The 12,910-nt window shown below is 45.9% G+C and overlaps 2 protein-coding genes across 2 annotated transcripts in view; one reads left to right on the forward strand and one right to left on the reverse strand.

The window, feature by feature from the left end:
• Window positions 1–1,613, reverse strand: part of RSF1 (remodeling and spacing factor 1) — a 60,442-nt gene extending 58,829 nt beyond the window's left edge. Inside the window, exon 1 of the mRNA XM_066175572.1 lies at window positions 1,393–1,613. Coding sequence (XP_066031669.1) covers window positions 1,393–1,594 — 202 coding nt within the window. The 5' untranslated portion in view covers window positions 1,595–1,613. The remainder of the gene's footprint in view (window positions 1–1,392) is intronic.
• A 282-nt stretch (window positions 1,614–1,895) lies between these two features.
• On the forward strand, window positions 1,896–11,033 carry AAMDC (adipogenesis associated Mth938 domain containing). Its single transcript, XM_066175573.1, has 4 exons — window positions 1,896–1,954; window positions 5,416–5,566; window positions 9,828–9,923; window positions 10,677–11,033. The coding sequence occupies exons 2-4, from the start codon at window positions 5,435–5,437 to the stop codon at window positions 10,815–10,817; spliced, it is 369 nt and encodes a 122-aa protein (XP_066031670.1). The 5' UTR covers window positions 1,896–1,954; window positions 5,416–5,434; the 3' UTR covers window positions 10,818–11,033.
• The last annotated feature ends 1,877 nt before the right edge of the window (window positions 11,034–12,910 follow it).

Genomic DNA, 12,910 nt, shown 5'->3' on the forward strand with positions numbered 1-12,910 from the left:
TTCAGCAGCGGCTGTACTGAATTCACAGACAGGACACCTGTGCTTAGCAAAATACGACTTCTTTACATAAGGAAACACCTACATGGCGATTTAACCACACACACCCCACCCCCCCCCCCCTTCCCCGCGCCAGGCAGGGTGGGTTTGGTGGGGAAGGAGGCGAGAGCGAGCCCGTTTTGGGGAGAAGCAGGGGCTGTGGGACACAAGCAGCCCCGAGCCGGGCTCCTCCAGCAGCAGGAAGTTTCCGAGGGGCCGCGCCGAGCATGCGCCCTGAGCCGCACGGGCTCCCGATGTGGCAAGAGTGCAGAGGCAACAACCAAACGAATAACAGAGACAAGAGATCAAGAGCAACAAGCTCCCTCCCTCCCCTCCGTATGCCTGCGGCCGCCTCCACACAGCTCTCCTTACCCAGGCCGCTCTCTTGGCCCGGGCCCTCCCGCATCCATCGCGGGCAGCCGGGATTAGAGAGTCTGGCAGCCAAACCTGCTGCTGGAGAGGGAGGAGAGGGGAGCGAGAGCAGCTCGAAAGCAAAGCGCGGAGCGCATAACCTCTCCCTGCACCTCGCACGTCTCAGGTGGCGGCGGGGGAGCGGCGGCGAGCAGCCACAGCCTGTTCCCCCCGCAACTGGAAGAAGGGATGGGGGAGGAGGAGGGGGGAGAAAAGAGGGATGGAGGTGGCACACAATGGCTGGCTGTGTTTGTGGGGAGGAGACGGCCCACCACAGCAGCCGTGGGGGGGCTCAGGGCTCCTCCGTGACCCCCATTCCTCATTCCAGATACACCGAGGTGAAGGGGGGATCCCTGGGGATCGGCACATTCTCGTGTGTTTGTGTATGTGTGTGCGTGTGTGTCCCCTTCTTGTTTCGGGGGAGAGGTAAAAACAGACAGAGATATGGGGGGGAAGAGGCTGTGAAGCGCCCCCCAAGCTGTGGGGAAGAGAGGAGGTGGAAGAGAGACCGGCTACCAGCGCCAAGCTGAACGAAAATAGTTATTTCGTCTTATCCCTGTTTTCTGCAAGGAGTCCCACCCGCACACAGCTCGGGAACGAACCCAGGGAAACGGGGGGGTGGGGGGGAGGGAGGGACGGAGGGGGGTCACAGGCGGCACTGAGAGGGAGGAGAGGGGGAAGTCCTCCTTCCCGTGCCCGCCGCGGGGGCAGGCAGCTCTCCCCCAATACACACACACAAATAGCTGCTCCCCCCCCGAAAAAAGCAGGGAGAGAGGGCTCCCCTCCCCCCGGGAATCCCAGGCCCCTCCTCTCCCTCGGCGCGCTCCACCCCCGGGGCCGGGAGGAGGCGGGGGGGGGACAGCCCCGGTCCCCCCTCCACCCCCCGGGCCCCCCTCAGCCGGCCGCCCAGAGCGGGCGGGCGAGAGAGGTATCGGAGTCGCTCACCCTGGTCTCCGGGCTCCTGCGGCGGCTGCAGTACGCGCTCCAGCTCGGGGAAGGGCAGCTCGGGCAGGTCCAGCAGGGCCCCGTAACGCTCGAGGAAGGAGCAGACAACGGCGAAGTTGGGCCAGGAGCCCGGGCAGCGCGGGCCCGCCGGGGCAGGGGGCGGCGGGGATGGGGCCGGAGGAGCCGCCGCCGCCGCCGCCATCTTGGACCTGGGGATGGAGAAGGAGCTGGGGAGGGGGAGGGAGGAGGGGGCGCTGCCGGGCCGGGCCGCCACTATCCCACAATGCACCGGGAGGACGATGAAGGCAGGGGAGGGCAGGAGGCGGCGGCCAGAGCGGCTCGAGCCGGCTCCCCTCCGCCGCGCGCGGCGAGGGGGAATGAAAACAAGGCGGGGCAGGGGCGGGGATAGACCCACGGACTGACCAATCGGAGAGAGCGGAGGGCGGGGCCGGGAGGCAGAGCGGCCCAATGAGGGAGTGGCGGCGCAGAGGCTCCACCCCCTCCCGGCCCAGCGGGGAGGGGGCGGAGCCTGGCGGGGCCGTGGGGTCGCGCGCGCGGGGCGGTGAGTGCGGGCGCGTGACGGACCGTCGGCGTGAGGGGAGCGGGCGGGAGGGCCCGTCCTTGTACCGCGTCACGCCCGGCCGTGTTTCTGGGGTCCTGAACTGCACCTTCCCTTCCCAGCTCCCTCCCTCCACCCCCTCGCGGTACTTCTCAGGGTTCTCTGTCCTTGTCTCCTTGCTTTTCTCCGCTGTGTTCACAAAGTGCTGTTCCCCCTCTCCTCTTAGTACCGGATCCCCGCGACCTCGCCGGTTAACGGCCGTCACAAGGCTCCCCAGCGAAATGGAATTCCCGAAGTGTGTTTTCCTCCTTCGAGAACTTGACACCTTCCCCCTCCCTACACAGTTGATCTAAACTTCTCTCGTCCTTTCTATTTGCCTTGCTGCTGTCAGTTTTCAATCCTGACCTTCCTCTGGCTTCTGTATCCCCTGGAATGGGAAGTCGCCCGCCTCCTGACCCTGCTCCCAGGCAGTGCTGGAGAAGCGCGTTGTCTTCTGACACCTTATAGGAGTCTGTTCTGCCCAAAACTTCTCGGACACCCGTTTACTCTTCTCCTTGTATCCTCTTCAGTCTCACGTTGCCCCTTGGGTTTTTTTTTCCTTCTGCGGCATCTCAATAAAATATTATCTGGTGCACCATTTTTGTTCACCTCTTTTATTCCATTTGATGCTGCTTACCTCCGCAGAGGAAAGGTGTGCAGGCAATCTTAAAGTCCACCAGCTTTCCCAACTGAAATTCAATCTCAGCTTTCTTCCGCTTCCTTCTCACCTACCTTTGTCTCCTGCCATCCTTATCTTCATTTCTCTTTCATTTCTTAGCTTCATTTCTCTTTCAGTACAGTCTCCTGGCATAAACGTGCATTTCGCCTCCTTTTAAGTTCTGCTTCCTTTTTTTTTTTCCCTGATGTTTTTAAGCTCTCATAACTTTGCTTGTAGAGTCCTGAGCCATTTCTGCTCCTCATCTCTGTGTTTGGACTACTGCAGTTTGCAGAAATTGCTATTTTAGGTTGTACTTGCAAGCCATTTAATCCAAGGTCTCTTTTGATCTTAAGTGTTACTGTATATTTTGATGCTTTACATTTCTCACAGTGAATAATTAAAAAAGAATTTGTTTGAGAACTATTTTCCTGCTCCTCAGGGATTGAACCACGCTCTATATCAAAGGATGCCCAAAGTTTCTGTCCATGAGTTCATTCTTACACTTATTCAAGTGGCCTACCTTACTGGTAATCTCTGGCAGTATTATGGGAAATAGTTTTAGATGAAAATTTTTATTTGTGCCTTGTAACTTTTGTTGCTTCATTTCTGCTATTTACTTATGCTGTTTGGAAAAGATAGCATGGAATCCTTGCTCTCCCATTTGTAGTTTGTGCCTCTTTGACTGCACAGTTCCAGCCTTGTGACACTGTTTGAATTGGGGAAGGTGATAATCCTGATCATTTTATTGTTCATTCACCTCTATCTAACCTCCAGGTCTAGTTCTACTATTTCATCTGAAAAGTAGCACAGGCAAAAATGATTTTCATTCTTCAGAGCCAGGTTATGGGTGCTTTATTCAGCCTCTACTCTTTGATTTCATTCTGTTGGGACTACTGCTGGTTATTTCTTCAGCTAGAATCTCCCTTCAGGCAGACCTTTGGAAAAATCATCTTACAAACCTTTGTTGGAATCCATTGCATCATGGGTGTGCAATGAGAGAATCTAGCATATATGAATCCAAGCAAGTTTTAGTCCCCTCTCGCTGCTTGCCTCGCTTCCTGTTTGACGGGACACATGTGCCTGACTTCACACGGGAGTGAGAAGGAAAAGAATTGCCCCACGATCCTGTGTGAGAAGCACCTCTGGCAAACTCAGTCCTGTGCTGAATCCAAAGTAACGTGTTTTTTCCTTCATGCAATGTTTTAGGTGGGATACTGATATCTGCTTCTGGCAATCCAAGGAGAGCACATCCTGTTTGGCAGTGCTGCATCTTTTGTAGCACGTGCAAGACAGGAAGGGAGGCTTCCAGGAGGACTGGGAGCATGGTCATCCCAAGATTTATCTTTTGCAAGGGCACTGTCTTTAATCTGTGCTGCCAGGGTTCATATAATGAATTTAAACTATTCCATTCCTGGTGAATGTAAACAATTAAAAAATAAAGGACAAGATTCTGTGCATCTGGAAGGATCTGCCATAGAAATTTTCTGGATTAGGCAGAGGTGGACCCTCTTTTTACAGGAGAAACATCAAGTTTTCTTCAAAATGTGGATTTCACACCATGAGAATTGGAAGGGCAGAAAGGTGCCTCTGCCCTGGAGACGTGTCAGTGGACTGCTGTGCTAGTCCCAGGCATTTCCAGGGTATCATCACCCTGGGATTCCTCTTTCCATTCACTGCCAGAGTCAGTGCAGCAATCAGGCTGCAGTATGTGAGGGGCTGTGAGGAGGGGAAGGCTTCCCCGGGGAGCTGACACGGTGCCCTGTGAGGCAGAGTCCCCGCCCTGCTGGTGCCCAGCAGTGATTGTGGGAGCTGATCCCGACATCACTGCGGCAGACACCAAAAGGCAGTTGGGCTACAGCGGCACTGATAAGGCTCTGTCAAGTTCTAGGCAACAGACATCAAAGGAAGATGTGTACCAGTGGTTGGCTGCCAAAGGAAAAAGGGAGAAAATAAGCAGAGACTTAGAAAACATGACTGAAGAGATGTTCATTTAATCGAAATGAGGTAAAAGAAAAATACTGAGTGAAATCCTCAAGAAAACAACAACAACCAAAAAAAAAAAAAAAGTGAAAAAGACAAAGATTAAGCTGTTCTACTTGTCCCCAACAGAAAGAATTAGAAATAATGGATTTAAGTTGAAACAATGAAGATGGAGGTCAAACAATTAGACAAGTCCTTATTTGGATCTATAATTATCTTGGGAGACTTGGTCTCTGTCAGCATCGTCTGGGGGAAAGCTCAGCCCCTTTACATCCCTGAAAATCTTGTTTTCTATAGCAGTTTGACAATGACACTGTTTGATTCATGGCTTTAATGTTGGGTTTGTTTGGCATTTCCTTTTGACCTCATTTACCACTTTAATGGTAAAAGAAGAAAGTGGCCAAAGAAATAGTGCAGATTTCTGATATTTTAGGAAATTATTATCATGGTCATTGTTCATTTTAGGGAGAAGATTAAAACCCAGATGTGAGAGGATATTCTGGGACCTGATCCCTGTTGTTAGTTTTAAAAGTTGAGCATCCAATACTTGAGCAGATTTAGCACGTAAAATGATTTGCCCAAAATCCTGCACAAAATCCCCAAGAGGACTGGTAATTCACCAAATCTGCTGATCCTCAGTTCAAGCCTGTTGTCACAAAACCACGTGGATAAAGTCTGTTACAGCATTTCCTTCCTTAGCTCCTTGGGGTGAGGACAGCATTTTCCATTTTTATTAACGTGCTGCATGTGTTGGCCTGATGTGAAGTATTAAATATCCTTTTTCCAGACTTTGCTTCAACTTTGTGATGTCTTCCCCTGAAATCGCTTCCCTTTCTTGGGGTCAGATGAAGGTGAAGGGCTGCTCCACAACATACAAGGACTGCAAAGTATGGCCGGGAGGAAGCCGGACGTGGGATTGGCGAGAAACCGGGACTAACGTAAGTTTGCTGTTTACTATCCTGCATTTAAAACAGGACTCTGAGACTGGTCCAGAGAACAGTGTTCAAGCTCCAGCCAGAAATTCAGTGAGCTGCCTTTTTCTTTCATCTAGCCATTAGATTTTCCTGGGAAGAACTGAGTGTATGTTTTGGAGGTGACTTTGTGGAGGGATCAGAGGGCTGCAGTCCCACGATGTCCTACATGCAAAAGGATGTAGCAGCAACTGTTGCCATGAATTCTGACAGCCACCCTGACTAGACAACTCTCACACACCTTAGATCTCTCAAACAATATTCGTCATCTCCTTAGGAGTGTAATTGTCCCAAGATGCCAGTAACAACCTCTCTTCAGATTGTCTAAACAAAAGTTCTCTTGAGTGAGATAGGAAAAGAAATTATGAAAAAAAAAAGACAGTAATTGACCTTGCATGTTTGGAAGACAACATTGCATGTGATTTAGTTTATATCCTTTTCCTTGGGGTTCCTTGTACATATTTCAGAGGAAAAATATGCAGATACAGTGTCTCATGCACTGTTTTCTCTGTGAAAAGCTCACTGTCTGGCTAATCACACAGTGACTTCTCTTGGTATCCATATACTAAGTGCTTGCCCTTGTAATTTTTAAAGTTTGTCTGTAAATGCAATCAGAATTGGATGAAAGTACATGGAGCAGTATTGATGTTTCAGATTTAGAAGCAGTATAGCATATACTGCATTAGGAATTTGATGTTGTTAATTCTCCACATATTAGGACTTGCACTGGGATAGATAACTGGGTAGGAAAAAATAAAAATTCCACTTTCAAACAAAAGTTAAAGCACAAAATAGTAATGCACTGACCAAGCCCAGCACCTGCAGCTGTATCCATGCAGAGGATGCAGCTCTCTTGGATTCATTTTGACACAACTGAAATGCAGAGCATTTGGGTTTGCAACTTCATCTGTAATCTTTGGGAGAATAGAACTTTTTTAACCTGTCAGAGTTCTGTTTATGCAGAATATATAACACCAAGAGAAAGGTGCTGCTGTCATGCAAAGATATCTGCACCTTGCAGAGGAAAAGGTAGCTGTGTATATAACCTTTTAAAATGTTTTTCATTTAGGGCCTGGTTATAAAACAATAAGTTTTCACTGGCTGTTCAAAGGGCTGGGTTTTGTGGTGAGAGATGCTGTCTGCTTGTTTGACAATATTGTTTTTGTGCTTTATATGGACATGGCTGGAGAAGTGGAACAGGTAATGATGGCAGAAAAGTTCTCAACTAGTTCTCAGCTCACTCACATTTTTATATTTATTCCAACCACTGGAAAACTTTGGTTTCAAATTGTAGGCACGTACTAACATTTAGGAGGCAGTGCTTTCTTTTGAAAGTTTCTAACAAGGAATATCTCCTTGTCACAAGTAAAACATTTAAATCCGTAAGTCTTTAGAGGGCTTGAAAAACAAGTCAATGTTAAAGTAAAATTGGAGAAAAAGAATAGTTGGGTTCTCTGGAGGGGTCGGGTTTCTGGCATAATTTTTATTTAATCCGGAAATAAAAAATACGTATTTAAAGTAAAGCCTTATGTAAGTCACATGTAAACCTCCTGCTTTAGGTCAGTTCTATCCTTGCAGCTGAGGAGTGAGTTGCTTTTCTTTTAAAATAAATAACAAACAACAAATATTAAGAATAGAACTAAGCTTTTTCTAGACTGCATCTCCAACGTTGAGAAGAACTGTCAAAAATTTAATTTTGTCCACACTGGAAACAGTAGGATTCAACAGCTGCATTCTCTGCCTATTTTTAAAGTAATGGACTACAGTTTGCCTCCTTTCCTTGAGCATGTTTTTCCTGGAGGTAGCTGGAACTGAAGTGTGGAAAACAAGCAGTGCTGGTCATGTCCTACACTCTGGTTGGAAATAAATTGCTTCCTTTCCTCCTGTGCTGTCACACTGCTGTCTAGCGGAGCATTCTTTCATCAGGAAAATTGTATAACTGGCCCTGCAAGGTTCTGTAACTGAGCACTAACAGTTATTGTGGCCTTAACCCTTGGGGATGAATGGCACCCTCTCTGAAATGGCTGCATTTCAGTGCCATCTGCTAATGGCAGAAGAAAAGAAGTAGATACTGCTGAAATGAAGGCCAGAGAACAGAACAGGCAAGAAAATCTGCTGTCAAATCCAACAAAGATTCAGTTATTTCATCATGTTACATGTTTCCTTTAGTAACACTAGTTTCTTACTAGCATCAAACTATCTTGTGTAACCAAAGAAAATCCTTTTGTTCCATGGCTTTAATGTCTCAGGAGTGCTTCTCATGTGACAGCAAACCTTCCCCAGAATTCTAATTATTGTAATTGCAGTAAAACATACCAACTCCTGTTGTCTAAGTTTTGAGTCTACTTAAAAAACCCCGAAGGAAAAGCATCGCCTATTCTGTCATAAACAAGTACTCAAGAGTGATTTGGTCTGAGAAAGCTCTGCCTATTCAAGTGACTTCTGCATTCCAGGTGTGGATATGGAATGTATATGGACTAAGGGGAACACAGCCTTAGGTCCTGGCAGCCCAAAGGGCCAGACATATCCTGGAGTGTGTCAGGCACGGCACAGCCGAGGGAGGTGCTTGTCCCACTGAGCTCTGCCCTGGAGCAGCCTCACCTCGAGCTCTGCGGGCAGTTTTGGGCACCTCAGCATGTGGTGACATCAGACTATTAGATTGTGTTCCAAGGAGGGTGACGAAGATGCTGAAAGGCCTGGAGGGCAAGGCTTATGAGGAGCAGCTGAGGTCATCTGGCTTGTTCCTCTTGGAGAAGAGGAGGCTGAGGGGTGACCTCATCACCATCTACACTTCCCAGAGGCTGGCCAGTGCTGATCTCCTCTCTGGTGACCTGCAGCAGGACCCATGGAAATGCAATCAAGCTGCAAGGGGACGTTCAGATGGAATGTTGGGAAAAGGCTTTTACCCAGAGGGTGCTTGGGCTCTGGAACAGGCTCCCCAGGGAAGTGGTCACAGAGCAAGCTTGTCAGAGTTCCAGGAGCATCTGAATGACGCTCTTAAGTCATGGTTTAGCTTAAGATAGTCCTGTGAATGATTCTCATGGATCCCTTCCAGCTTGAGGTGTCCTATGATTCTGTGAACTTGGAGAACCATAAAGGTGAATCATCTCTGTTACTGAGATTTCAGACATCAGCCATGCTAAAGACTTTCTTGTGGAATAAGCTTAACTCATTCATTGGAAGTGAATGAGTTAAGCATGGAAGGCTTTTTTCACCTGTAACTTAAGGCAGCTCATGTGTTTGTTTCAGCTTGAAAAGTCTTACTTGCTCCATTCTCCATGAGTCCACCATGGCATTACCTACTTCAAGTGAGAAACTCAGCCCCCTAGAAAACTTCAGAACTTCTGAATTCTACTTAAAAAAAAGGGAGGGGGGGGAACAAATAATATTTATGTTTTAAAAATAAAAATGCACACCAAAGAGGGGCCAAATTATAGCCACAGGATGTCCAGTATCTTACTCTTGACCACATGGAGATACATAGAAACTGAATCCAGGAGGAAAATTATTGTAACATAATAATGTTTTATATTAACATTATAGGTGTGTTTGGGCATTCATATGTTTAAAGCATAATAGCAGTAAATGGGTGTACTTTTTAAAACCTCTGTTAATGTGCTGTGAAAGTTCCTTCTTTCTTTGAGGAGTTTGGTTTCAAATATTCTTTTCTCAAAAGAGAAAACAGTGCAGAAATGGAAGCTGTTAACTGAGATGAAGCTACCCAATACCTTTCAGTCCTCTTTGGTGAGATTTGCAAAGTAAACAAGAAAATTATTTAATAGTTTTAATTATCTGAGGAGCTCTTTGTATTTAAAGTCAGTAAACTTTGCCTTGCAATGATCGTTCTTACCAGTAGATTTTGTTTTTTTGAAATCAAATAGCAGTATTGTTGCAATTTATTGATTTCACTTTAACTGTTAATATTTATGAAATGCCAGAAGTTAGACATAAATGTTTTAGAAATGTGTAATGCATCTTTTTGCTTTTGACTGTTTAATAAGGAATTATAATCTTGCCATCAATCAATTAATTATCATCCTTCATCTGCATATTGAACACCTTTTTCAGTTTCTAGTGTTATCTACTATGTGTATGTACAGAAGAGGGTTGTGTTGCACTTTGGTTCTGCTAATTTACCCTGCTGCTCTGTGTTCAGGACACACAGACACAGCTTTCCTGGCTGATGCTGTCAGTACATGGACTATTATTTTCCTTCCCTGACACTTAGCATTCTCCAGGAGTGCAGCCAGCTGACCTTGAAGAAGTTGTCAAGAAGGGTGTTAAAACTGTGGTGATTGGTCGTGGCATGAGCGAGGCTTTGCAGGTAGGTTTTTGTGCTGTGACAAGCATAAAGAGAACTGTTTGTTTTCCCTCTTCCTCTGATTAGGAGAAAAAAAAACTAAATCGATGATGCTTCACTGAGAGGGAAAAAATTGAGGATCAGTGGGAATGAGCTCCTGTCAGGGGTCCCTCAGGTCCTGAAAGAAACATCATTTGAGCTCCCCTGTATTAGTGTCAATGTCAAGCAGTAAACAGGATTGTGTTCTGCTACAGGAGCAACTGAAACAAGGAAAATTTTTCATGTCATTAGGCCCCTCCTCTTTCAATAGGTTATAACTGGCTCTCTAGCCTGCTGTAAATACCTTGGTAATTAGGCATTCTTGTCACAAGTGTTGCCAGGGTGTCATTTCAGCAGATAAACTAGCTACAGAAAGCTCAGATCAGAAATGCTGAGCTTTACTTGGAGAGAAGCAAGTCTTTAGGAGCTTTCTGGTGGGATGAACACCTTACTTAGATTCAATTCTTTTAGTTCCAATTCTGTGTATATTTTTAAGAGAGGACTGCATTTTAAAGTGTGCTAAGGAAATAGGGGAAGTGTGTGTATAAAAGTACCTTTATTGAAGAGAAAAAAAATTAAATCAATCTTAGAACTATCTGAGCATTATCATTTTGGCTACTAGCAGTTTCTTAAGTCATGTTTAACAAACGGCAGCAGTACCTGGTTTTCTACAAGTCTTACAGTTTAAGGGGAAAAGAATCTGATACTTGCTTTTGTGATTTCCTTTTCTCTCCCGAGGTTCCAGCGTCCACCGTGGAGTATCTGAAGAGGCACGGGATCGAGGTGCTGGTGCTGCAGACGGAGAAGGCCGTGGCCGAGTACAACGCTCTGGCTGCCCAGGGGGTCAAAGTGGGCGGGCTCTTCCATTCCACCTGCTGAAGCGCGGCTCTTTCCGCCTTCCTGGCCTGCGGCCAAATTACGGACACACCTCTGCTGAGTCAAATTGCTCGCAGCAGAGTGTGAACTCACGTGCCAAGGCATTCGTGCTGTGACAATCGAAAATGCAAAGACAGTTTATTAGTTGAGGATTTAAACAAAATCGAGGGCTCACAAAAGGCGGGGCTGTTAATGTAATTAAATTGTTCAGTTACAGAATCGCTTCCATGTATTGTTGACACTGACCTAATTTTCCTCGGAATGCTGTCCATAGTCTTGTTACTTAACTTGTCACCTGTTGACTAAATCAGGAGATGATGTTTTAAATACTTTTATTAGAAAATGGCCCAAAATCACATTACTGGCTACTGGAATGCAGCCATAAAATAGCTGAGGAGCACAATCAAATGGTAGATACGAAGTGGTGGTAAAGGAGCACTTCACCACCACTGGATAAATAAGTTAAAAATTAAATAAATTAAAAAGCAAACCCAGAACATACAACTTTACCCCCTGCAGGTGACCTCAGTCAGGGTATTTGCCAATTTATGAATATCACATAATAGAGCACTTTTAAATTTTTCACTAAGCCTGAAAAAGGGGAAAAAGTGTCAACAGGGTATAAGCATAAAACCTGGGCCTTAAAGAATTTTCTTATTAATTGCCAGTTGTGAGGATTTAGTTGTCTAATACTTATCTATTCAAAAGTTCCTACATGCTTAAAATCATCAGTAAGGTGTGTTACAAAACTAGAGTTTGCAGCATAAAACATTGATCTTTAGGTAATCAGCCTGAACTGTTGCTAGCAGGGCACTGTTGGCAAGCTTGGGATGCATGTGAGAATTGTTACTGGTCATCATTATTTGATGATTTAAATGTGCCAACAAACATTATTACACAGAAGATTTAAACAGTTCTCTTGGTTGCTGTTCTTGGTGGGCTTCTATCAATATTGCCAGTTACAAGTTACCTGCTGTAGATTTTTTTCCCCACCAGGCTCACCATTTCTTGTTCTGTGCATATTAATTCTGTGTGTATTAATGAAAGTATCAAGATGAAGCTGTAAAAGCCCTGAGGCACTTGGAGCTATCCAAGCAGTAGTAGAGAGGCGTAGATTGGTAGGAGAGCACAATAACTTTCCCAAGACGCACAAAATACTATGTCCTTTTTCTGCTATTTGCTCTAGTAATCATTTAGAACCTTTTATCTGATAAAATATGAAGTGGTGTAGAAGCAAAGGGAAAGTGAGTACTTGAAAGTTTTATCTTGCTGTCTCCTAATTACAGCAATGTTTTCTGTTAGTGTAGCTACATTTGAGGCAGAATCTTACATAACCCAGCAGGAACTGCCTTTCCAGCTGCATCTGTGTTGTCTGACACAGCAGCTGGTATAATGCTCACTGTAGCTGCTGTGACATTTCTGCATAACTTGCCTGGTGAGAAGAAGAAGGTGAACTACTGACCCAGAAGACTGTGGTCATCCCAAGGGAATGCCAGCAGAACGAGTTCCTGCCAGCCCGCAGAGTGTGGACACTTTTTGCACTAAATGTTATCTGATAGTGAAGGTGGTTTGACTCTCTTGATTGTGGTCCTGTATTTGTGTTATTGTATGATCCTCTGGGCCTTAAGGCAGCCTCAAATGGGAAAAGGCTTTGTAATGCTTTGGGTGAGAGGACACTGCAGTACTTTAAAAAATGGAACCAGCACACTGCACTGTTAGGAGAAGTTGAGCAAACACTTTATCTTTCTCCTCCAGGTCTGTTTTTTTACCTTTTTTTTTTTTTTTTTTTTTTTTTTTTTTTTTTTTTTTTTTGGTAACACATTTTCATGTTAAAGGGGCACATTAATGGTGATGCCACATTCACCAAAACTGCCTAGCTCACGTCCTCATTTGAGACAAATGCTGTGGGCTCCTCCCACTGCTGCTGCCACACGATCTGTCCTCCCAAAAGACACGTGGGGAGCAGAGCCCATTTTGCATTGCCAGGTGTCTGAGGTGTACCCTACCCAGCTTTGTGCTGCAGCCTCTTAATTCTTCCCTTCCTTTGGCAACTGGTAGGATGCAGAAGATTCCACTTCCAAAACAGGGAGCTGCAA

Source organism: Chamaea fasciata, unplaced genomic scaffold (genome assembly GCF_029207755.1).
Source record: "Chamaea fasciata isolate MVZ Bird 193981 ecotype frontalis unplaced genomic scaffold, bChaFas1.0.hap1 SCAF_2, whole genome shotgun sequence".
In the NCBI taxonomy this organism is placed as follows: Eukaryota; Metazoa; Chordata; class Aves; order Passeriformes; family Sylviidae; genus Chamaea; species Chamaea fasciata.